Source organism: Pteropus vampyrus, unplaced genomic scaffold, assembly GCF_000151845.1.
Source record: "Pteropus vampyrus isolate Shadow unplaced genomic scaffold, Pvam_2.0 Scaffold30, whole genome shotgun sequence".
Classification (NCBI taxonomy): Eukaryota; Metazoa; Chordata; class Mammalia; order Chiroptera; family Pteropodidae; genus Pteropus; species Pteropus vampyrus.
In genome coordinates, this window is record NW_011888811.1 from 9,695,714 (window position 1) to 9,721,476 (window position 25,763).

At 38.2% G+C, this 25,763-nt stretch overlaps 1 protein-coding gene across 3 annotated transcripts; it reads left to right on the forward strand.

Moving 5' to 3' along the window:
- Window positions 1-9,708: 9,708 nt before the first annotated feature.
- HAVCR2 (hepatitis A virus cellular receptor 2) lies at window positions 9,709-24,886 on the forward strand. Of its 3 annotated transcripts, none has more exons than XM_011356743.2 (8): window positions 9,709-10,047; window positions 10,434-10,472; window positions 11,158-11,496; window positions 12,373-12,456; window positions 16,447-16,487; window positions 17,891-18,017; window positions 20,456-20,492; window positions 22,289-24,886. In XM_011356743.2, exons 1-8 carry the CDS (start codon window positions 9,996-9,998, stop codon window positions 22,446-22,448), a joined length of 879 nt encoding a protein of 292 aa, XP_011355045.1. In that variant the 5' UTR covers window positions 9,709-9,995; the 3' UTR covers window positions 22,449-24,886. The 3 variants fall into 3 exon arrangements, with proteins under 3 accessions (XP_011355045.1, XP_011355046.1, XP_011355047.1); XM_011356744.2 differs by having other exon boundaries at window positions 9,710-10,047; window positions 17,894-18,017; XM_011356745.2 differs by lacking the exon at window positions 10,434-10,472 and having other exon boundaries at window positions 9,730-10,047.
- Window positions 24,887-25,763: the final 877 nt, after the last annotated feature.

Below are 25,763 nucleotides of genomic sequence, written 5' to 3' on the forward strand. Positions count from 1 at the left end.
GTGTGGGATAGTTTAAGTTCTTACAGCGCTAATCTTCCTGAAAACTTCTTGGGTAGGTATCCCCAATTTATGAAACAGCGTCAGTTTTGTGGTTTTACGGGTACAAAGCAGCAGCACAATTTCTGGTACTTAGTAAACTATCAAAGGTCAATTACTAGTCTTCCTGCTGAGCCTTGTCTTTTGCATTTGCGTCAGATTGAAGAACTGGTTTTAAATTGCAATGTAATGAATCTAACAGTAAGTGGCACTCTTACCTCAAGTTTAGTAGCTACAGCCAGGTGGAGGTGTGGGTAAATGAAATGAAGAGAAACAGGTTCTGTTTACGGTATTGAACTTTATTCAACAAGTGAGACTTGCTACTTGTGTCTGTCTGGACTACAGAATCTTTTCTCTAAAAAAGGGTGTGATTTTTTCGAAATAATCAGTATTATGTTGTGAATAAGAGTCTTGATGAGAGCCTTTCTCCCAGGGCTGTGTGGACAAACCTGGGGAAGACCTCAGGCATTATCGTTTGGTACTGAGTAAGACATTAAGATGCTTCTCATATTTGCATAACAAATGACCAAGATCTGTAAAGGTACTGGTTCCCTGCGCCCCACTCTAGGTTTAGAATAAGGGAAGACATTCAAAAGATAGGAATCCAGTGGAGAGATGTGGCTGATCAGGAGTGCATTTTATCAGAACTGTTAGGAAAGATGCCTTTTGGGTCTTTACTGATTTTTACAATAATACATTCAGTAAATATGAGGCTCTACGATGAATACCATACAACCCGTTAAGAGCCATTGAGAATGAAAGATATTCCAGAAATGATCAAAGTTGCTGGATATAATCTGAGTCCATATTTGTATCTTATCTATACATAGTCAAATTGGAAAAATATATAAAAACTATTTTATGGATGAGGAAATTGAGACTCAAATGTAACTTGCCACATACCAAGGACACTTCAGCTAATAAATGGCAAAATTAAAACAGGTTTAAAAGAAAAAAAGGCATGGTAGAATTTGGGCTCCACTGTGTAGTCCTGATTGAATCAGTTTCCTTAACTATGGTGTATAGTACCCGTCTTACAGGGTAGGTACCATCTAAAGTTGGGAATGAAAGAGAAGAGCCATTCTAATTCTTTCTGAAACTAGTTTGTCCTCAAGCAACTTACTCAGGTCTCAGCCTTGCTAATTATGCAGAAGCATCTGATCTGAAAGGGCTGAGGTGGTGCCTAAGGGGCTTAGGTGGTGTATGAGCCTGGGGCTCTGAGTTACTGCTATCTACAGGGAAGAGATAAGAAAAGGAGGAAGGCACAAACAATAGAAGTAAAAAGGGACATTACTATAGATTATGTTAATAGTAAGAAATACTAAGAAAATATTCTGGATAACTTTATACCAGTAAGTTGAAAAATTTAGACAAAAAGGTCATGTTCTTATAAAATAACCACTATTGGTTTAAGAATAGGGAAACTGAATAGCTTGCTTCCCTCCTTCACTCCTCCCCCCCACCGCCCCCCACAACCAGTCTTGAGGTAGTCTCTTCTCTGTCCCAAGTTGTAGGTCTTCTGTTTAGCTAGACATCAAGCTACTCCCAAGGATGCTTGTTCTTTAGTTTGGTTATAATTTTGATGTGGTTGTGAGATGAGGCGAGCACAGCCTTTACCTGACTGCCAACTTGACCGGACCTGAACAGCTTTCTAATGATTAAAAAAAAAAAAAAAACCAATAGTTAAAACCTCACAAAGAAACTTTAAAATAGTTTCTACCAAGGACTCCCAGGGTGGCGGGATGGGAGGGGGACCTAACCTTAAACAGACTTTCAAAGATTAGAGAAAGAGGAAACATTCTCTAACTTTTTATGAGACTAGCATAAAAAATATTAGCACATTGAAGCCAGTGATATGTTAAAATGAAAGGTAATGTTTTATGACCAATCCATGTTTATTTTAAGAATGTAAAATTAAAAAAATATAGTCGCAATAATAAAGGAGAAAAATCACTTTAACAGATTGCTTAACAGATGTGCAAAAGCATTTTTTAAAATTTAGTATGCATTCATGTAAAATAAAGAAAACCTCTTAGAATATTCAGGAACAGGAGAGAACTTCCTTAATCTAATTAATGGTAGCTCCATAAAACCTGCAGCATATATTATATATACCCACAGTGGAAAGCTAAAACCTTTAAGAGCTGGAATGAAATAAGGATGCTTGTTATCAAAACTATTAAGTACGTACTAGATTTGTAGTACATACTTATAATACGTACCAGCATTGTAAAATTAAAAATGTAAGTTTGAAAAGGAAGCAGCTCATTATTTGCAGAAAATATGTTTGTCTACATAGAAAATTCAATAGAATCTACAGGTAATTTATTAAGAGAGTTTGTTGGTTGGAGAAAAAAAAATGAACATTCAAAAATAAAGTACATTTCAGAATATCACAACAAACAAAACTAAAAATTTGAAATGACACTATGTAAGATAGCATCAATAATGTGAAGTACCCAGGAAAAAAGTCAAGGAATAAATTAAAGATGTCTGGAGAAAATTTTTAAATTTTATTAAGAGGTAGTAAAGAAAATCTGAATATATGAGATAAAACATTTATGGATTGGAATACTCAATATTATAAAGACAAATTTACATTGATTTGTGGATTCAGTGTAAGCCAATCACATTTTCACTTTTTTTTTTTCTTTTTTTGATTTGGTAAGATGATTCTAAATCCTATAGGAGGTAAGAAGGACCCAGATAGCCAAGGTGCCTTTGATAAAAGGACTAATGGGAAGATTTGCTCTACCTGATAGCAACATTTACAATAAAGCCACTTTGGGAGAAGGAGAGAAGTTCCTCTCTCCTAGGTAGGTTCTTTTGGCTAGTCTAATCAAATAGACCTAAGGCAGATTAATAAGAGAAATGACCAAATTTAATTATGTATGTGTGGTAACTCCACATGCATGAGAGTTTCAGAGACAGAAAGGGAAAATGAGGAAAAAATGACAACTAAGGATGAGTTCAGGTCCTTGGGGCTTCTTCAGAGGGGAGGAAGGTCATTCATAGGACATAAGAAGGCAGTAATTAGGTGTTTGCCCTGCCATATAGATAGGTCATAAGGTTTTTTTTGAGGGTGGTAGCTGTGGGGAAAGGAGGTAATAACTTTTATTAGGGGCAAGGCCCCTAATTTAAATTCTTTATGGGAGAGGTAAAAGTTTCCCATGGGCCCTCAGGGTCTCCACTGGCTCAATCTAAATGGTTTCTATACAAAAGAAAAAATGCCTATTTAACCTCATAAGTAATGAGAAAAATGCAGAATCACAGCAGTTGTGGGACGCCATTATAATCTTAACAGTTTGACTACATATAGCATCTGGCAATTCAAGTGTTGGTGAGGATGTGAAATAAGAAATTCTTACACACTTCTGGTAGATGTTTCAGAAAACAGGCATTATCTAATAAGGTTCAAAATGACGAAGTAATTTCACTCTCAGAAATGTACTCCAGAGAAGCACCTATCTTGTGCACCTAGGATTCATGTAAAAGAATGTCCAGGATGGCATTGTTCATAATAACTGAAACAGAAGATGAAATGTTTGTCTAAAAATAGAAGGAACAAATAATTTGAGGCACATCCATTTCTAGAAAAACTATTCAGTAATAAAAACAACCTGCAGTGATATACAACAGTATGCATGGATTGCATAAATATACTGAGTGAAAGAAAACAAAAGCTTACAGACAATATAGTTTCATTCACTTGATGTTCAAAAACAAAACTACATATAATTATGGGATGCAGACATAGGCAATGAAAGTATAAAAAAGGTAAAGAAACAATTATTGCAAAATTTAGACTAGCAATTACTTGTCAGAGAGGGGGAAGGTTTGTGATCAAGAAGGAATTCATGGACTTGGAATGGGGATCAGAGAGACTTAAGTAAGAGATTGGCAATGTTTTATTTTTTGTTTTGGGTCCTGATTTCTTGAGTGTTTGTATGTATTCTTAAACTATAAATTTTAAGTTTATGCAGTTTTTTGTGCATTTGTAATACTTTCCATTAAACAGTAGCTTAACCTTGAAACCATATTACGACATCATCAAATATCCATCATATTGGAAAATTTAATAGTCTGACAGTACTGATATTTGCAGACATAGAGCATCATAAGAGTTGTTCTCACTGCCAATGAGAATGTAAGCTGGAATGAGCACTTTGAAAGACTTAAGTGCTCAATATTCTCTTGTAACTGGATGCCTATGAGAAGTGAAAACTGAGAATATGGTTCAGAAGAAGAAAATAATAATAAAACTGAGAATATGGTTCAAAAGAAGAAAATAATAAACTGATATAAAATATGAAAGCTCACCAGGACTGATGATTATTATGTCCCTTGAACTGAGGAGTATGGTTAGCTTTACTCTGAACCTAGAGTAAAAGACTAATAAGCAAATAAAAAGAAAGAAGACATGCCACATTGGAGAACATGCTCAGGATGAGTGACCACTCATACAGCTCCCCCACCTGTATGGCCTCTGTAGGAGGTATTGGGACTTGCATTTTCGAGATGAGACTGCAGATAAGAGTGCTCACAGTGACTCATGCTTAGTTTAACAGAATTTTCTCCTCGGTAGACCCTTTTTCATTCTTTTCAGTTCCATCACTGGGAGGTTCATTGAGCTATTTAAGATACATTTTCCCACATCCCTCCCCACTTCCTCTAAAGAGATTTGATTACGTGGGCAGGCATAGCATTAACTTCTCTTAGAAGTTACTTGCTGCGTAAATATTGTGATACCTCGTAATGCTGACTTGTTCTGGTTAGGCCACTGTTTTTTGTGCTGTGGGTCACAGTCTCTGAGAAGCCTCTGAGCTGGCTCTTACACTGGTTTGAACGTAACCTCAAGCTTAATCTCTCTGACATTCATCCAAGTTGCTAAATATAAAAACTTTACAAACAGGAGAGTTCTTTATCATCTCCCCAGAGTTGTGAAGAGTGTGTCTTTGTCAGTTAAATAAGCACTGTATTAGTAAAATGCCATTTTTGTAAGAAAAAGGTTGACATATTTGGAAGGACAGGTTTTCTTTCCCCATCTTCTTGTCCCAACCTGTTCTAGGAGGGGGTTTATAATGGATATTTGTTTTTGTTACCCAGCATCCAGTTCTACCCCTGAAATGCACTGCACTTTTGGTGTGTATGTGGCGGGGGAGTGGGCGGGGGGGGGCGGAGTGGAGGTGGGCAAACCACATTCTCTCACGCTCAGAACACCAATTTTGGGATTGTGGCCTGGACCTAACCTTATTAGTCCTTTTGACCCTCTGGGCACAGAATGTTCAGAAATGAGTCTGTGATCCACTTTGGGCCTTTGAGGGAATATGAATCCCGGGGCCTGTGTGGGAGCAGCCAAGAGATGTTCTTGGAATGTAGGTGTGTATTCTGCAGGTTCAGGAGAGGGACACCGCAGAATCTTAAGGAAGGAGCCAACACTGGAGACAGCCAGAAACAAGGTCCCTGGTGACCTCACGGGGTCCATTGAACTAAGACTTGCATGAAGCTGGACTTTCCTATGTCAGTCAAAAAATTCACTTTATAGTTTAAGGTAGTTTGAGTTAAGTCTTCTGTTATCTGCAACATGAAATGGGGAGAAAAGTTTGTTGGCATAAGAACACACTAAGATCATGCTATGAAACGTGATCAATAGTAAGGGAGAAATTTGTGTCGTTCTGAAGACTCTGAAAGACCTGGAGTTCCTTCTAGGTATCTCCAGGATCTCTGGTCTGGTCCCTCTCAGTGCTGGGATCTGGTGTGTGTGTTGGGGGAGGGGAGCATGGAGGGTGTAATGATGAAAATACTTGATGCAAATGAGAGTACTGAGACCACAAAAATAATAGTAAAATAAAAATAAAAAGACTTCCATATGAGGTGGAGTCTATTAACTGACAAGAGATTTAATGGGGAGTATAAAGAAATGTTTTGTACCTTCTCTTGGATCCCATTGTGTTCATAATGTTCACAGTTGTCCATGAGTCTCACTCATGGACAGTATATCAGATATACTGATAGTAACACTGTTGTGTATATAGAGAGATACACAGAAAAATATCTGAAGGATGATCCATTATGTTGATAGTGGGTATTTCATGGTATTGGGATTATGGCCTTTATTTTTATTCCTATTTTATTTTTCAGAATTTTCTATAGTGAATATGACAATTTAAAAACATTTTTCAAGTACAGACACACAAGGTTATATTCACCCTTAAAGGGAAGTCACATGGCTAGCTGCAATCTGGAAGTCAGAAGATGTAGCTCAAAATTGCTTAATTTAAACTCTTACACTTACTATTCAACCTTAATGGCTCCCTTTGCAAAGTTTTGGGACTAAAGGTATATGGAACCTAACTGAGATATTGAGATTTAAATAAGAGGATTTTTTTATTCAAATTAATTATAGGATTCCTACTTTTAGTGGACATTATGGTAATCTCCCCAATATCTATTCCACTGCAGCTCCCCCGCTGTGTAGGATAGATTCTAATTCGACCGAGTTTTTTTTTTTGTTTGTTTGATTTTTGGTTTGGGGTTGTTTTTTTTTTTTTTTAGAGGTTTGTATATATCTTTTCTCACTCAATAGCTCATGAAGATTTGGAAAGTAAGAGTTGTGCCTTCTGTTATTCCTGTGCCTCACACATTGTAGATGCTCAAAAAGCACGATTGAATAAACAAAAGCTTTTCTCTATATTTCCTTTATTTATTATAACTAGCTATACCTTGGAGTCTTACACTATCACTGCTATACTTGTAAGTAGAGCTCTTTATAGAGACCTGGGACAGCAAATGAGAGTCTAATCAGACTCCTGTTCTAATATTGCCTCTAACCGCACTCAGAACTTCTTTACTAAAATATAGTTAACAAATCCTCTGAATACTGAAGAATGATAGAGAGTTTATTCAAATCTTCAGTGTTTGCTTTGGAATGTGCCAGGGTGGGGAACACGAAGGAAGCTTTCATTCAGTTTTAGATCCAGGAAATCAAACTTCTGCCTTCCTATATTCTTGTCTTCCTCCTAACAATGACTCAGAGCCTCAGAGTGTGGCACAGTCAGCATGTTTCTGGGGTGGAGGTCACCAGGCATTGGCCCTGGTGGGACAGTAGGACTGACCAGTCAGTAAGTGGTCAATGGCTTTGCTTTGGACTGAGTTTTTTTAGGTAATCCCATTTATATCACCCATTTTTTTCTCTGTATCCTGCCTGACCTGGGTAAAATTCTCTAACTTCATTTTATGAATTTTGTCAAGTGGCCCTGTAGTTATCTCTTATTTTGTAATTCTAATTACATATAATTCTAATGCTAATGTTTCCATTTGCTTTTGGAGGCTATCTTTAAGGAGTCAGATTTTCTCTCACTTTTCCTGCTGATGAAGGGAGAAAGCAAACCACTGACTTAAGCTCTACAGTAGTATCTAATGCAGTAGTTTTTATGTAATGTCCCTGTACGTGATTATAACCAACGCTCAACAACTGTTCCTTAAGAAAATTCACGATGCAACTTTCTAAACACAATTTAGAAACCAGTTAATTCCATTAAAGACTTCTTTACAAAAAACATATTTAAGGGTTTCTTTTAAAAATCAAACTTCCATTGCACATAATTAAAGAATCATAGGCCTAAATGAGTCTCCTATGATCATGTTTACAAATAAACTGAGACAAGGGGGTGATAACTTAGTTATTGTCACCCAGTGTTTTATTGAATGGAATGTGTATATGTAGCTGTAATAAAGAATGAGGACATTCTATATGAACTGAAATGGAGAGATTTTCAGAATATAATGTCTAGTTAAAAAAGAAAGGTACAGGCTGATCAATCTTAGGGGCTTCTAATGTGGAGCAATCAGATAGTTGTGATGAAATCTGAAACCCACAGCACTAGCTGTGAAATATTCTTGCCAAAAAGTCAAACCTAAATCTAACCAAACCTCTAGTGCTGTTTTATTTATAGGAAATAGAAAGAAAAGAGAAATAATTTAATGACACCACAAGGAACAGACAAACCCAGAATGTGGAACATTCCACAAGACAACTGACTTACATAGCCAGCCAATGTAGGGGGAGGGGAGAGGAGGGAAGACTGTACTAGATTGAAAGGTAGTTAAGAGACATAACAACCAAATGCAATGTAGGAACCTAACTGGGTCTAAATTTAAACAAACCTATTATAAGAACATTTTTTTTTAGATAATCAGGGAAATTTGATTACAAACGGAAGAATTACATGCAATTGGATAGTGCAAGATAAAGATACAAGGATAGTCCTAATTTTTTTTTTTTTTTTTTAAGGCCAGAAAGCCACCACAGGCCAGAAAGCATTTCTAGCACTCTTCCTGGCACCAGACAGAATTTCTTAAGGGACAATGAGCTAGGCCTTGTCAGGGGCAGATTGGCCTGAGCAAATGCGGAGTGGAAGAAGCCTGGCCAGAATGTTAGCCAAATTTTTGTTCTTCGTTAGCAGCTTTATTGATAGATAATTCACACCACATACTGTTAGTAAATATGACCCCTGACCCCTTGCTTAATCCACTCCACCTTACACTCCAATATGGGCATTTGCTGGTTGTTATTAGTTATGTGAGCAGACATATTAAGGACACACATGAAATTTGTGAAACATAGTTTATAGTGGAAAATCCGGAGTTTAGGGACTAAGTGTTCTCATTTGAAATCGGCTATCACGTGCCTTTGGGCAAATCAGTCTTCTCGGGTCTCAGTTTCCCTGTCTATAAAATGAAGAACTTAACTCTGATCTCTGGAGTATCTACTGGCTCTGTGATGCTGTGAAATGCACACATTGATGAAGCTGGAGATTTATATTAAATGCATTTAATGGCATAAAGGTGAGTGACAAGAAAATTCAGGAAGGAAAGACAGAGGAAGACTGTGGGTTTTCAGAAACAATTCAGCTTGTGAGCTCCATTCCCTTTTGTAAGGAACTCTTGGCTCTTAAGGTTTCCAGACAAAAGTCACCCTCCCAGGGCTGAAACTGTTTGGGTCTGAGATGTTTCTTCAGTGGTGGACAGTGTGGCGGTAATTTAACACTTTCTGATAATTTATGCCTGAAGCCCGTGGTGTGGGAGGGGAGGGGACATCTTGTGTATATGAGGGGAATAGAATATGGAGGCCCCCTCAATTCCCCTTAATTCCACCCCCAGTAGGGAAAAAGGAACCTTGCCAACAGGACTGAGTTTTCCCTAAGTGGAAGAGTTTGAAAGTTTGAGTCAAAACCAGAATGTTAGAGCAGGGAACTATGCATATATCACCTAATACAAATTCTTCATTTTATAAGTTTTATAAATGGGGAAACTGAGAGCCATCAATGTTATGTGACATAGGCCAATTTTTTCAGAACAAGGCTAAGAATTAGGCTCCTGAGTGGAATGGAAAGGGCCCGTAAGTGTAAGGATAAGGAACATGCCATTCACTGTGGTATTCTTCAGCTCCCGGTCCAGTGCCTGACACACGTGTCAGCAATGGTCTCACGACCGACCAATAGACTGATGTTCTGAATGAGTGCATATGTTTCTACCTTGTGTTCCCTGGTGCCCAGCTGGATCCACACATGGTCCATTTCAAACAGAGGACTATTTCATCGGAGGTATCAGAGGACTCTCTTTACTTGCTGACACTTTTCTGGTCTGACACTTCTTCCTTTGAGTATTGCTTCCTCTTTGTTAATACTACCAGGTTAAATATCAGAGCCCTTACAGGATGTGTGTGGTGTAGCATGACTGAGAACTGGGGTTTTCGTTGATGTGACCATAGACTTGGCAGCATTCACAGAGGAGTGCTCGGTAGTCAGATGCCTTCGTGTGCCGGGCTGGCGCTCAGGGAAGCGGCCACCGCTGTCGTGATTGCGGAGTAGAGACGCAGTTGCAGGAAGTATCCAGTTCAATTGGAGAATTAAAGCGGCCCGTAAACAGCCATTCTTTCACTTTCTTCTGCAGAACTCATGTTTTCACATCTTTCCTTTGACTGTGTCCTGTGGTTGCTACTACTTACAAGTAAGTCTGGGCATGGACTTTTGCAATGGGATAGGGCAAGATAAAGATGCGAGGGTTGTCGTAATGTTTGCAATAGAGAATGTCCGCCAATGGGGAAGTGAACAAAAGAAATAAATTGCGATATACCCATGGTACAAACAGTGAAATTGACTATACGTAATGATATCAAATGTCTAAGTCATAATGTTATTTGAAAAACTTCAAGGAGCACAATAAAACATATAATAGACTTCTATTTGAGTGTGTGTGTGGCAGAGTGTGGGAATACACGAATGCTTCTTAATGTGTAAACTCTATAAAGGGAAGCTGGTAAATGGGAAAGAGCAGAGAGGGAGTATATTTCATATACCCTTTTCATACTTTTTGACTTTATTATTTAACTACAGCCTTTCCAAGGATGCTCACTACTGAGGAACATGGCTCAGGTAATTATACATGGGATGTAGAAGGAAGCCTTCAGGTAGTTTGAGTTCTGAAGATTTTGAATATAGGAAAAAGATGAGAAAACACTTTAACAGTTAATTTTTTTTAAGGCAATTTTAAACCTAAAAATAGTCACACATTAGCTTCTTATTTAAGGAAGGGTTTTTATTCATTATGTGCCTGGTGCTTAAGAAAAAATAGAGAAAAGGAAGAGAGAATTGTGTTAGGATAACTGACTTTCGTTGATGAACAGACAACTAGTAGAAATGGCTGAGCTGTTCTCCTGGCTGACAATGACTGTCTGTTTCCATCAGCCCTGCCCTCTGGTGTTCATAAGACTGGGCCACAATTCTCTCCTAGAGCATTGGTTCTCCAGTGAAAGTCCAAGACCCGCCATATCAGCAATTCCTGGGAAGGGGAACTTGTTAGAAATACAAATTCTTAGGCCCTACCCTAGACCTATTAAATCAGGAACTCTAGTAGTTGAGCCCAGCCATCTGTGTTTAACAAGACTTCCCGGTGATTCTGATGCCCCTCAAGTCTGAGAGTCATTGTCATAGTGAATCATCCTCCAAACAGGATAGCAGCAGTGTCTTCTTCATTCTACAAGGCATTACTTGCAGTTTTCCCGAAATGGAACAATCTCACTCATTGCCTGCATCCTGCTCTCCTTTTCTTTTTATTCAGAGTCTTTGAAAGGATCGTACATAGTTGAGGTGGGTCAGAATGCTTATCTACCCTGCAGCTACGTGCCAGCCACCTCTGAGGATCTCGTGCCTGTGTGCTGGGGCAAGGGATCCTGTCCTGCTTTTCAATGTTACAATATGGTGCTCAGCACTGATGGAAGGGACTTGAAATATCAGATATCCAGAAGATACAAACTAAAGGGGAATTTATACAAAGGAGACGTGTCCTTGACCATAGAGAATGTGACGTTAGCCGACAGTGGGATTTATTGCTGCCGCATCCAGTTCCCAGGCCCAATGAATGATAAAAAATCAAACCTGCAGTTGGAAATCATACCAGGTGAGTGGACCTTTGCATGCTTTCTTTATGAGTAAGGTTCATTTACACATCATATTAAATATACTGATTGGTCTTATCTCTGACCTCCCAAATTACAGCCCTGGGGGTGTGGGCTCCTATGACCTACAGGCCCATTAGCAATGTCCAGCCATGTTTTATCCCCTACCTATATTGAAACTCATAGAAGGGATCTATGAAATGGGAAGAGAGGCCTGGATAAGTAGTTTGAGACCCTGACTGCTCATTAGACTCACCTGGGGAGCTTTGTAACACCTACAGATGCTTGGGCCCCACCTGCAAACCAGAGAAAGCAGCATCTATGAAGGTGGAGCCTGAGCACTGGGGTTTTACAGAGTCTCCCCCAGGTGATATTCCCCCGTGTATAGCCAGGATTGAGACCCACTGCACTGTGCATGTGTGTGGTGGTGGGATGCAAGTGCATGCATGTTTTAAGATTTATAGAGCATGTACTTTGTGGCTGATGGAGCTAAGTTCAGTTCCACTCTGACTCTTACTTAGCCGTGTAATCTTGGACAAGTTATTTAAACTCTGTGACCTTCTCCTCTGTGAAATATAATACCTACAATATAGGCCATTAGAAGAATTGTAGGAGCTGTTTTCGGAAAAGCATTTAGTGTGGCCATCTGTGTGGCTATTAGTTCTATTATTAACAATTAGACTGACAATGATGACTGTAACACAGTTCTTAAATTTAGTGTGTGATAAACTCTCAAAGAAAGTGTCCAGGTTTGAAAGTTGAGCATGTGTTTCTCTTTATTTGTTGTGTTTCCTGTTTTTCCTGCTGCCCTTTTGATGCACTATACAAGCTCTCTGCTCTCAGAGAAGCCTCATCCTTACATTGGTTTTTGACATTAGCCAAGGTCACCCCTGCTTGGACTGCATGGAGAGACATTACTACAGCCTTTCCAAGGTTGCTCACCACCGAGGGACATGACTCAGGTAATTATATATACATGGGGTGTAGGAGGAAGCCTTTAGGCGGTTTGAGTTCAGAAGATCTTGAATATGGAAAAAAGATGAGAACAGTTTAAGAGTGAAGTATGAATGCTTCTGTATACCTGAGAGAATATTTGAGGTGAGGGAGGTGGTTGAGATAAACCTGTGCTGGGAAAAATGAGCCTGTGGCTAGGACCCTTAGTTAGATACAACCTAGCCCAGGGCCAGTGCCTTTCAGTTCTCTGAATCTCAGCTTCCTCTTCTGTCCAGACACTTTTAGATTTCATGACCCACTAAAATTCCTGATCCCCTCCTCCACCAAAGGAATTTCTATCTACGTATTTTGCCATGTAAGGAAAGCAAAATTTCTAATATTACCATCACTGCCAAAAAACGACAGTCTTCAATTAGGTCAATCTAATCTAATGAAAAACTCTACATTATTCTTATAATTTTCTGATTTATTCCTGGACTGGTGATATTTTGTCTTGAATTGGTCACAGTCTATGTTTGATTAGGTGATTTCTAGGACCCCTTCTAACTGGAATAAAACCTAGCAGCATCCTCAGATTTTTATCTCAGTAAGAGCAGCTAAATTCTTTAATTAGTTTAGCAAGGACTTTTCCATGCTTTGCTGGAAGAGAAGATAGGGTCAGAAAAGCAGATCTCAGGTCACATTGATCAGAAGGGTTCATCTTAAATATTTTCTCTCAGAGTTCTAGTCTTTCTTAAACTCTCTGGAGCTCAGATTTTTATTCCGTGAAATGAATTTAGTATTAGGTAACTCTCATTTCCCAATCACATAAATCTCATCAGTCTCACTTTATGAGGTTTAAATAAGAAAATGTGACTAATGTGCTTAACCCAGTGTCTGATTGTAGTATATGCTCAATACATGTTAATTAAGTAGTTAACATTAGCAGTAAGATCCGGAAGCAGAATGAGATGGTGGGCAAGTGCTTCGGTGATAGGTAGAATGGGTTCTGATGTCACCTCCTCATACTAACTTTGTAAACTCAGTAAAGTTGCTCAAAGTCTGTGAGGCTTCATTTCCTCACCTCTCCAATTAGAGTAATTCCAGTGCCTACTTCATAGGATTGTTGTAAAGACTGTATGTGATAATGTAAAGTGCTCAGCATAGTTCCTGGCCCACAGAAAGCACTCAAAATTAGTTATTATTATAGTTATTAAGTTCAACTCTGCAAAGTTTTAATCTTTGGTGATTCTTTAGTGGTTGTTGGCCAGTATCACTTATGCAGTTAGTGAGGAAATGAGATATGGTGGGAACAGATGATCACCCCCATTGTGGGCTAATCAAGGAATTCCAGACATTTATTGTATGCTGTTATTATATTTTAAAAAGTCCTACAACTGTAGACCTAGAAGGGACTTGAGGGGTCGTTTCATCCCACTTTTCCATCCTGTGCTTCAGTGTTCTTTGTAACATGCCCCAAAGTGGGCATTTGCTCTATGCCCACACACTCTCCTGGATGGGGATTTCACTTCCCTCAAGAGGCAGTACATTCCTTAGAGTTATCTATACCATAAAAAGAAGTCTCCTTCCTTTTAGTTTTTACTTGTTTGTTCCTTCCCTTTAGGCAGCAAAGATGGGGCCATCTCTTTCTTACATCAGGGAATATAGGCATAGACCTATACTCTCTAAGCTTTTCAAAGGCCTGAGAAAATATTTAAACAAATAAATCAAAAAAAAAAGAAAGAAAGAAAAAATGAGCCTGTGGCTAGGATTCTTGGTTAGGTACAACCTAGCCCAAGGCCAGTGCCTTTCACTTCTCTGAATCTCAGCTGCTTCTTCTGTCTCCAAAACAGGATAATAAAATTAAAAGTCCAAATTAATGATATTTAACGGCATGTCTATAATAGGTAAGTAACATTATGTCAGTTAGTTACCCTCAAGATTAAAAGAGATTTTTCATGTAAAGTGTTAAACACCATGTCTGGCACATAATACTAGATGATAACTATTAAATTTATATACTTTGAAGACCGTCACATTCTACCACTGCTGCCTCCACCACAGCCAACTCTTGGGTTCCCTAGAAAAAACATTACAACTTCCTCCAACTGTTCTACCTATCTTGGTTGATGTCTATTTATGTGAAAATAAGCTGTGATGACCTAAAAGGACTTTATTTTATTGATCGTTTTCACTGTTAAATGAAGTGAGAGAGAGAGAGAGAGAGAAAGAGAGAGAGTGTTAGACAGTTTACCATTTAGGCCAAGAAAGCAGAAACTAGATTTACGCTGGGAAATCTTGAGTGTGGTTAAGATTTATGTTTACTTAATGGTTCCATTAATATGGTTTTTATACTTTAAATTCCCTTTGGGCAATAAAACAAAAATCTAAGTGGAAGATAATCTCTCTTTTATTTATAGTTTTAGGCCAAGACTATGCTATTATAATATTAAAATCATAGTCTATTAAACAAGGAGTACTATATTAAAGGGTTTGTACTTTTAGGCCTCTGGAAAGTGATCATGACACTTAAGAATTTTCAGTCTCTGACTCAGCCAGAAGGATGAGTAGGCATACTTCATTTTATAAAGCTGACCATTAATATTTAAGATGCAGAGTCTATGACGTTAGGGCCCATGCCCCTCTTGTTCACTGCTCTGTCCTCTATTGCCTGACAGAGAAGAGGTTTACTACATGTTCATCAAATGGATAGGCATAAATAAATAAATAAATAAATAAATGAACAAATAAATGAACAAAGAGGAAAGAAGGTGAGCTAGCAGCTAGGCAATGTGACACACTTAATAGTAGTGACAATGCTGATGCAAAGGTTGTTGAAGGCAGCAGAGTTAAGAATGTATGCTTATATTTATAATAGCCTGGATATGGAAGCAACCTAGGTGTCCATCGATAGATGAATGGATAAAGATGTATATACAATGGAATATTACTCAGCCCTAAAAAAACAATGCCATTTTGCCATTTTTGACAACATTCATGGACTTAGAGGGTATTATGCTAAGTGAAATAAATCAGACAGAGAAAGATAAATACCTTATGTTTTTACTTATATGTGGAATTTAAAAAACCCAAACAAATGAACAAATAAAACAAAAACAGACTTATAGTAACAGAGATCAAACTGATAGTTGGAGTGGGATACTCGGTGAAAAATGTAAAGGAGAATATAGTCAATAATATTCTGATAAGTCTCCATGGTGACAGACGATTGTTAGACTTAGTATGGTAATTATATTGTAAGATATACAATATACTATATTGTACACCTGAAACTAATATAATATTATATACCAGCTCTACTTAAATTAAAAAAAAAAAAAAGAATGTATGCTTAAAGCCATGCAGACCTAAATTAGAAGACCATTTCTGTCATTCACTAAGCTGTGTGACCTAGGTTAAGTCCTTAACTTCCTAATTCTCAGCTTCTTCATCTGTGTAATGGGACTGATTGTCCCTACTTTAGGATAGTTGTTTTGAATGCTGAATGAGCTACTTCAAGAGTTTAGCACAATGCCTGCTCATGGTAAATGTAGCTATAGTTATTTTTATTTTCATTTTTAGGCAACTGAATACCCTCTCTCCCTCTTATTGAGAAAATGCCAGGCTTTTTCAGGAAAATTAACTTTTGTTATCTGTCGAAGCCTAATTACAATGTAATGCTTGCCTGAGTGTTAGCAATGTTGTTGGAATTCTGCAGACCCTGTTAGGGCCCTGTGAATACAGCAAACTATGTATTCAGTGGAGGTCTTCCTGGCAGAAATCTCCATTTCATAAAACATAAGTAGCTGGGTTCATTTCCTGGATGAAAAAATGTGGTCGTCCTAAAGTTGATTGGTGAGTGTTTAGTAAATTTTGTTGGTCTCCCAATTAATTACTGTCAAGAGTATGGAGTAAAAATAATTTCTAATAGGATTATAGGCATATTTAAGATTGTTTTTAACTCAAATGAAAGAAAACATTTTTAACTGTTCTGTTGGGTATTCTCTTCTTTGTGTCAGAGACGCAGACAATGGAGACCTTCCGTGATAGAAGTCAAACAGTAAGTAACTTTTTTGTGTGTGGGAGCTAACATTGTGTTTAACTCAGAAAAGCAAGTATGACTTTAGCCTTCTTTCCAACCCACTCTTTCTTTTGGGAAAAAAGGCTTAATCTCCCTTAGCTTCAGATTCCTTGCTTTGACATGTTGATGATGACAGTAACTACATAGACCTGTTGTAAGGGTGGAATGAGATGATGCATGTAGAGTGTCTGGCACATAGTAAGTGCTGGAAAAACAAAAGAGGAAGCATTAGCATTTTGTCCTTCTCAGAGTTCATAGCTGTATACCACTGTGAAGAATTCAAAGACCCTCCACCTCCCTAGAATATGTTTCTTCTTGTTTCTGTTGCAACTCAAATGAGAAAGATTTTTTTTTTTTTTGTATAACAAGACACCAGTCAGGAATATTCTAAACCAGGAATTTATGTATCTAACTATAAATAAAGCAATATTACCACTAATCACAATTTCAGTGTTCTCTCATCTTCTTAGAGTAAAAAGGGAAACCACTAGAAAGCAAATTTGTAGTAATGACTTAAAAGTTCTTTGAAGACCTATTCATTTGACTTAATCGCCTACTTGTGTGTTCACAACTGAGGCTCAGCACTTTGTATTTCTCTCTGCTCTTTTTTGTAATCAAGGACTGCTTCTGTAGTACCTCTGTGTACCCACATGCTTGATGCACAGTACCTTGCATGTAGCATCCTTGACTTCATTGTTTTAAAAATGTTTAGTATTATTTTTAAAGGGGGGTGGGCATGGACTGAAATCTTAGAAGCAGAGGATTTTCTCTGTGACTCTCAGTTATCAAAAAACCAAATTAATTAGAGCAAAAGCAATGATAGCTATTACTGATCAAGCATTATCATGCACCAGGCCCTGTGCCAGGGATTTTATATTTTTGATACTTAATTTTCCCAATAACTCTACAAGATGACTCAGCTCTTAGTGACAGAGCTGGGATTTGAACCCAGGACTGTCTGGCTGCAAAAACCTGGCTCTTAAGTAACTGTCTTTCTTTCAAAATAAGGGCTTCACTGCTTGTAAATGTAGACCACTCTGCAACTCCCTGGGAACACCAGGGGATCCTGGGTGAATAGGAGTCTACTCTAAAATCCATTTTTGTGTAGGGGAGAGGGCCACAGTCCATTTACTAAGAGTTCCTTCTCTATCCAAGGCACAGAAGGGCGTATTTTAGTCCCCTGATAACTCCAAAGACTAAGCTACTCCTTTTCTTTGGGTGGTTTGAGTTTTGTCTAGAAGGGGGCAGATCAAGGGTGGATTCAGTGTCCCTGTACTCCTGTGATGCTTTAAAAGAGATAGTCTAATGCACAAGTCATGAGGATAGCTGAGCACACAACCAATTTCTGGCCATATGCTACAGTTTTGTTTGTGTTTCCATAGCAGATATCCACATTGGCTAATGAGTTACAAGACGCTGGTGCGAACACCAGGATAAGTGTCTACATTGGAGCAGGGATCTCTGCTGGGCTGACTCTGGTTCTTATCTTTGGTGCCTTAATTCTCAAATGTAAGTAATTTAATGTTGCTTTTCTCTCCCTCTGATGAGGAACTATTAATATAGGAACTAATATAAACCTAGATAGAAATATAAGTTTATATTTATACCCAAAGGTTGTTAGTCTAAAACTCTTTAGTTCTTCTAAACCTTAATAATAATAATATCATTATTATTATCAATGGTTACCATGTAACAGGCAGACATGGTGCTAAATGTTTTACATGCATTTTATCATCATCTCCACCTTATAAGGTAGGTAGGATTGTTATCCTCATAGAGGAGAGTAGAGCTTAGAGAGAGTAAGTTACTTTCCCAAGGTTTCAGAATCAGTAAGTGACAAAGATGGAATTTGAATCCAGGCAGGCTGATTCCAGTACCGATTCTCTTTTGAAAGAAAAGAACCTTTTAATTCATGAATATGTCTAGCTTTATTAGGAAGCACAACAATGAAAATCATTTCCTTCTGTGAATTTTCTATCTTTGTTTCTCAGAAATAAGTCTTTAAAGAGAGATATCAAGTCCTTTTAACATTGGGTCATGGCCAGATTGCAGCATTAGTATTTTCCTCCATCATGGCACTCAGCACAATGCATTTTTAAGTTACATACCTTTATTTTAAAAATTGTTACTAAAGGATGCTTTATATACAATAAACCTCATATTTAAAGTGTATTTAACTTGGTAAATTTCATTAGATGATAACACCTGGGAAACTATGGCCACAGTTCTATCAGCCCAAAGGCCTTACACCTATTATGGTGATATATTCTCTTCTCTTTGAGGACAGAGGCCAAGGCCTTACACCCGGAGATTAGTGCATTCTAGCAGCCTTTCTTACTGATACACAAATGTGGACTGTGTGTAGGGTGACCAAGTATCCCAGATTTGCCCAGAACTGAAGGTGGATCCTTAGATGTGGGACTTCCAATGTTAAAAGTGGAGACAGTGCAGGGAAAACCAGGATGTTTCTAGAAGCTGCTGAGTAGTACTCTATGTGCATTAAATCCTTACAACTACTCTTTTGAGAAAGGTTGTAATATCATTCTAATTTACCAAATGGAGAACCAGTGTGCTGAAAGGTTAAGCAACACACACAAAGTCATTGTGATCAGTCATTCAGCAGTGTTTAATTAAATTGACTCTCATTCATTCTAGAAAGTCTTCCTTCTCTAGGCTTCTGAAACACTGCTCTCCTACTTCACTGGCCATTTCTTTCCAGTCTTTTTTGTTATTTCCTATTCTTCTGCTAGACTTTTAGATGTTGAGGTTCCTCAGGGCTGAACCTTTCCTTCTCTCTGCATCTCTAGGTGATGACCTATATTTTCATAGACTTAATGTCATTCTTAATACCTCTCTCCAACTCTCAGAAGTTTGTCCAATTGATACTTCCTCTTAGATGTGTCCCACATCTAACATACCCAGTGGAGTTTATATTGCCTTCCCAAAATGTAACCTCTCCCTCCCTGGTCGTTCCCATCACGGTGTTTCACTACCATCCATCTGGTCGCTTAAGCCCAGAAAGACAGAAGTCATTCTTGAATCCTTTATCCTCACTCCTAATACACAATTCAAATTCAGTTCCTGCGGGTCTTTCTCCAAAACATATCTAAAATCCATTCATTATTCTGCATCTCTCTCGGTCACCACCTTACTTTGAGGCACCATCATTTCTACTGACCTCCTCACTTTTTTATACCTCTTTTTAACCCACTTTCCACACAGCAGTCTGAGTGATCGTCTTAAAACCCAATCATATTATATTTCTGCCCTTTGTATTTCTTACATGCCTTAGAATAAAATCCAAACCCTTGATTTTTACTTAAGCGGTCCTGTAGGATCCAGCCCTAGGCTGCCTGCTTCTCAGACCTTATCTTGGGTCACTCTTTTATTCCAGCCATATTTTTGGTTTCAGGCACTTGCCATGATCTCTATCAGGGCTTTAGTCTGCCTGGAATGCTCCACCTGGCTCTTCGCTGGCTGACTCATTCTCTTCTTTCAGAGTTGACCTTAAGAGTCACCTTTTCTGGAAGTTCTTTTTGACTACCTTCTCTATTATCAGTTCCAGTGCATTGTTGGTTTTCCTTGTATCAGATCAAAATGAGAAATTATTATTATTATTGTTATTATTATTATTTTTTAAGTGATATCCTCACTAGAACATGGCTTCACAAAGTCAGGCTTCATGATTTACTTTTGTGTCCATGGTGCTTAGCATACTACCTGACGTAAAGTAGGTATTCCATATTTTGGTTAAATATTACTTTTATTATTTTCTAGCATAGTTCATGTAATAAACCAAGACACACAATGGTAGTTTGATTTTATTCAATCTATGGCAAGACCAGATGTCCCTAAACAATCCTTGCCTCCAGCGAGCCCATTTTATTTCTTATTTCATTTAACTATGAAAGCAATTTTAATTGACTTTTCTTCTCCTCTTTGCCTAGGGTATTCTCATAAGAAAGAGAAGTTACAGAATTCAAGGTAAGAATAAGTGGTGAGGTAGGGGAAAGCGGGAATCTCGGAGGCCCCTACTCTCATATGGCTTTGATCTTTGCTCTTGGAAGTCCTACCCTGGGACTTTGGGATCTAAACTTATACTTCCTTCTTGCTTTAGGCCTAGTTTTGTGACATGCAAGCACACTGCTCTGTTTACTTCCTAATCCCTCTCATTCCTCAGTCCTAAAGTGAAGGTATAGAATTTATCTCTTGTCGATAGGAAATGCTTATTTATTCTATATTAATGGGTCTTTTCGATCAATCAACTGACCCTTCAATTCATTGAGCATGTACTACATCCAGGCTCTGGTGTGGGCATTGGACTTCAGAAGAAAACTAGAAATACAGAATCTACTCACAGGGGTTTGGTAGCCAAGTCTAGGTGCTCTTCACTCAGGTAACCTATTAGAGTCACTTACACAATCTGTTGTCAGCCCCAGAGCAAATAAACTAGAATCTTTAGGGATAAGGCCTAAGCACAAATATTTTTCTTAAAGCTTTCCCAGTGATACTGATGTGAAAACAAGGTTGAGAACTACTGGTTCGTTACATTACAGCTTTAGTCTTCATTCCTGACTATATTCACATATCTTTATAACACACATACACACACCTCAATCCCAGACACGCATAACTTTTCTTTCATTTTAGCGACATTTGGTACATTGATAGAATGCAGTATATTTCAAGGAAAAAAAATGACGCTGTCCATTGAATACTTTCTAAACCACTAATAATTTTAGACTAAGTGTAGGCAGTATATTTATGAAGACAGAATGGTCTGCAGTAAAGAAGTAAAAAAGACCAAAGAAATAATTTAATTATCCATAGATTAGATTATCTATGTCACTATGCTTTCTTAGAGCTGAAACCGAAAACGTGATAACGTTCATAGGTAACGCACATGCACTAATTCATTTTATATGACATCATTGGGCTAATGTTCATCTCCACCTATAAAGGTAAACTCCATAGAAAATAAGGAACTTGTCTACCATATTAATAGCTGTATCCCCTAGCACAGCTCCTGATACTTGGTAAGCACTTAATAAATATTTGATTATAGAATGAATAAATGCTCCTTAAGCAGCCTGGTGAGATAGCATGCTTATTATTCCTATTTTACAGATGAGGAGCCTGAGACACAGAGCTTACTAATATATAGCCTTCATGGAATTTCTGTGTTTTGTTCACTGCTGAATCTCTTGGTAAATAGAACAGTGTGTAACACACTAAATATTTCTTGAATAAATGAATGAAAAAATAAATCCAACTTACCCAAGGTCATAGGGCTGGTAAGTGAAAGAGACAAAATTCAAACTCAAATCTGATTGGCTACATGCCATATTCATTTTTTTTGAAATTGTTCCAGCCCCCAGGAGAATTGAAATAATAGTATAAGGAACACCTAAATGTGTGATTTATCCTTTTGATATGTTTGTTTTTTCTGTTTCTCTATGCACACAATTTCTTTCTGAACCATTTTAAGGATGTTTCAGACATCTTGAGGCTTGACCTAAACACTTCAGTCTGTACTTCCTAAGAACAAAAATATTCTCTTAGATAACACAATGCTAATTTTTATAACTAAGAAAATTAAGATTAATTCAGATTTCCTCGATGTTCTTCAGATTATTCTATTTTATGTTTTTCCCCCTAGTCAGGACCCAGTCAGGCATCATGTGCTGCCTTTGGTCGCTGTCTCTTCAGCAAAGCCTATGCTCTTTATTCTGTGGTACCCTGGAAATGATGAACTCAAGTGTGACATTTTATTTCCACAGCCTCATCACTTTGGCTAACCTCCCTCCCTTAGGGTTAGCTAATACAGTAGCAGAGGGGATGCGCTCAGAGGAAAACATCTATACCATTGAGGAGAACATATATGAAATGGAGGATCCATCGGAATATTACTGCTATGTCAGCAGTGGGCAGCAATCCTGACAACTTCTGAGGCTCACCATTCTATGTCGTCAGACCCAGCTTCATTTTTGTGCTTATATTGTCTTCTCTGAAAACTATCAAATGTGTCAGCTGATTGGCTTTAAGGTTCTGTCCATGGCTCCCAAGCACTGTTTTTCCATTTCTGAAGATAATTAGCTCACAAGGGATTGAACCATGACCTGCACTGTTCTCAGACAGGTTACAACATTACTTCGGCATTCCAACCAGCAAGGTTATTCAACTCAGAGACTGATAAAAGGGGAATTTCTAATATGGGGTCTCTGGAATTCCAGGAAATTTAGTCACATGATGTGTCCACGAAGCTCTTAAAAATGTAGGGACGGTTATGTAAATATCTTTTTTTTTTTTTGGTACAGAAAGTCTAGAGGGGCACTGATTTTCAAAAAGATATGGGACTCATTAAAGGATAAGAAATGCCTGGAGTAGAACTAGATGGTCTTGAAGGTTCCCTTTGAGTCTCAGGGTTTATGCTTCTTTGCATGTTGACTCTCCAGCAGTAAGTGCCACTGCACAGCTCTTTTTTGCCTGTTACGAGGACAGCCCAGCAAACCCATGGTATGGCAGGAGCTCCTGGGGAAAAAGGAAGCACACTCAGTGTGTGTGTTGCTGTTTTGCTTGGTGATCACTCAAAGGGAAATATCTCTGATCAACTTCTCCATTCATGGAGAGAACTGGAGCTGTGTTTTTCACAGAAGAAGCAGTGACTGGGACACAAATTAGATTTTGTGGTGGAAAGAAAAGGCTCCAGCAATCTGTATTTGTCCGCTTCAGGTTCCTTGATGGAAAGACAGTGGTCTTTAAGCCTCAATACAAGAATGTAGAGACTAAATCTGCCTTACTTATTTGTTGCCTTCCTAATGCCTTGCACTGCTCTCACACATAATAGAATTTACTAAATATCTTTGGTATGAAAACATTAGATAAGCAGAAAGGTAGCTTCCTGCAGTCTTTCCCTTTGGAGAGTTCAGACAGCTCTTTAACCTCACTTCTTAGAGAATTCGCAAATATCCCCAGACTCCCTGTACCCTTATGTAGGCAGAAGTGGCCTCTGCTGCTCAGCACATTGTGCCATCTCAGGCCCTTGGAAGTCTGCCACCCTCTCGTCTGTTTCCCTCTTTCTGCTGAGCCCTCCTCAGCACACAAGGAATCAGTCAACAATATGGACCTGTCACTGCCTGAAAACTGCCCTTCCCCAGGTGATGACTAAAGTGCTACTGTGCTACGTGCAGTACATGTTGGTCACCAACAACACAGGCAGCCTGTTTGTTTCTAGAAGTCTTTCAGGCATTCTGAACTATTGTGTGAACTATATAGTGTTTGGGCTGCATCTCGACAGTTTTGGGAGGCACTGGATTTCTGTAGGGAGATATGTAAAGGAGATCATTGTGCAAAATCGTAGGCAGTGGCTCTCATACAAGCTGAAAAATTAATCGTAAATGTATTAAAGGTTTTGAAATTCTAGGAGGGATGGGACTTCAGAAGACATTTGGACCAGATCGATGGCCTCCTCCAAAAGAGGCTCATTCTACAAAAACTTTTAAACTAGGGTAAGTGTGCAGGCATTATCATTGCAATGACGTTCACAGGAAATGTTTTCTATCAGCAGGGCAGTAGTTGATTATTGTGGTACATCAGCACACTGGTGCAGTAAAAAGGAATTCGGTGGTTTCATCATTGAGCCATATGCTAATTTAACATATATTTATTAAGTGCTTAATGTGTGCCTGGTACTTTGGTGCTGAGAACATAGAGACCAATAGGCATATCCCTGAGCCCATAGAACTGGTGGATCTGACAGGCTGGAGGATTCATTCCATCTACTTATTCATTGAACACTTATTGTCAGGTACTTTGTCAGACAGTGTATTAGTCCCTAGGAATATCTCAGTGAAGGAAGCAGACAAAACCCCTACTGTCACAAAGCTTAAGTTACTTGTCAGAGAAAAATGCTATAGCACTAAGTTAAAAGAAAAATAAAGTTCTCGAATAGTATGTCTAATTGATGCAAATTTTATCTTATGCCTCAAAAAAATGTGGAAGAATATACTCAATATGTTTACCCCACTGTGGCAAATGATCAAGAGATGTTCACTTTTTCCTTTTAACATGCCTTTGTAATTGATGATCTCTATTTTCTTTTGTAATGAAAAGATTAGATTTAAGCATATAGCAATGTTTTTTCTGTCTGCCTTCCTCATTATAGAAAGAAATGAAGATGGGGACAGGTCAAGTTCAAGGTCAAGGCCAGCAAGAGAGTGTGCCAGAAAGCCAGGACTGGAACCCTGGTTTTCAGAGTAGGAGCCACTGTAAATCAATTATTTAGAATGGGGATGAAGGCGGAAAGGAGAATGAAAAGCTCCATATGCCCTGGAGATGACAAGTGGTAACTTAATTAAAAATAGTGTGTTAAGATTGAATATGTTGTCTGTTCCTAGAAGTACCTTTGGATTTTTTTCCCAGGCTCTACCTAAGCGACCCATAGTCTGTGCAAAGTGGGGGCCGCTTGTCTTTTTAGACTGAAAAAGTAAGGTCTTGCTATGTTTTATCTATCTATTACTTTTGCTAGATTTGGAATTTCTAAGGTAGTAATTTCAAGCTGTTCAAGCCCACATTACAGGCATACCTCATTTTATTGCATTTTGCTTTATTGTGCTTCATAGGTGCTGAGGTTTTTTTAAAAAAATATATTGAAGGTCCTCCACCAGCAAAAAGATTCTGACCTGCCTTATTTATTTAGGTGGTCTGGAACTGAATCTGCAATATCTCCAAGGTAGGCCTGCTATTGATTTATGCCTATTCTCATGAAAATTTTAATGTTATTCTCATTTAAATTTAAGTTAAAAAAATTAAACTGAACCAGATTAATTTGTCTTCAGAGTTTTTATCAAGAAAGTCTGACTCCTTCTGGTGATAAGTAGAGATGCCCTAAAACTGTAATGTTTAGGATTTCTCACTAGCCTTTTCTGGGAATCAGTTGAGAAGCCAGGAAAAGGAGAGAGAGGCAGCTGGACCATTGGGTTGAAAGGTTCTCAAGCTACCGCGGAGTTCAGATTTTGGCTGATTTTCATTGGAAACCTGTGCAAAGGAGCAGTATGAGTCAGAAATGTTAGTTTCAGGCTTCTAGATCCTCTGTGTCTTTTTCTCAGTCTATTGACTGCAATTACGAAGGTCATTCCAAGTGACTCATTTACTCATAGCAGTGATTTTCTTTTTGGAATTCTTGTTTAAATTCCTTCTGCTATAGTGTGACTCTCTTTTCTCAGAGAAAGCAGTGAGATTTTTTTTTAATGGTTA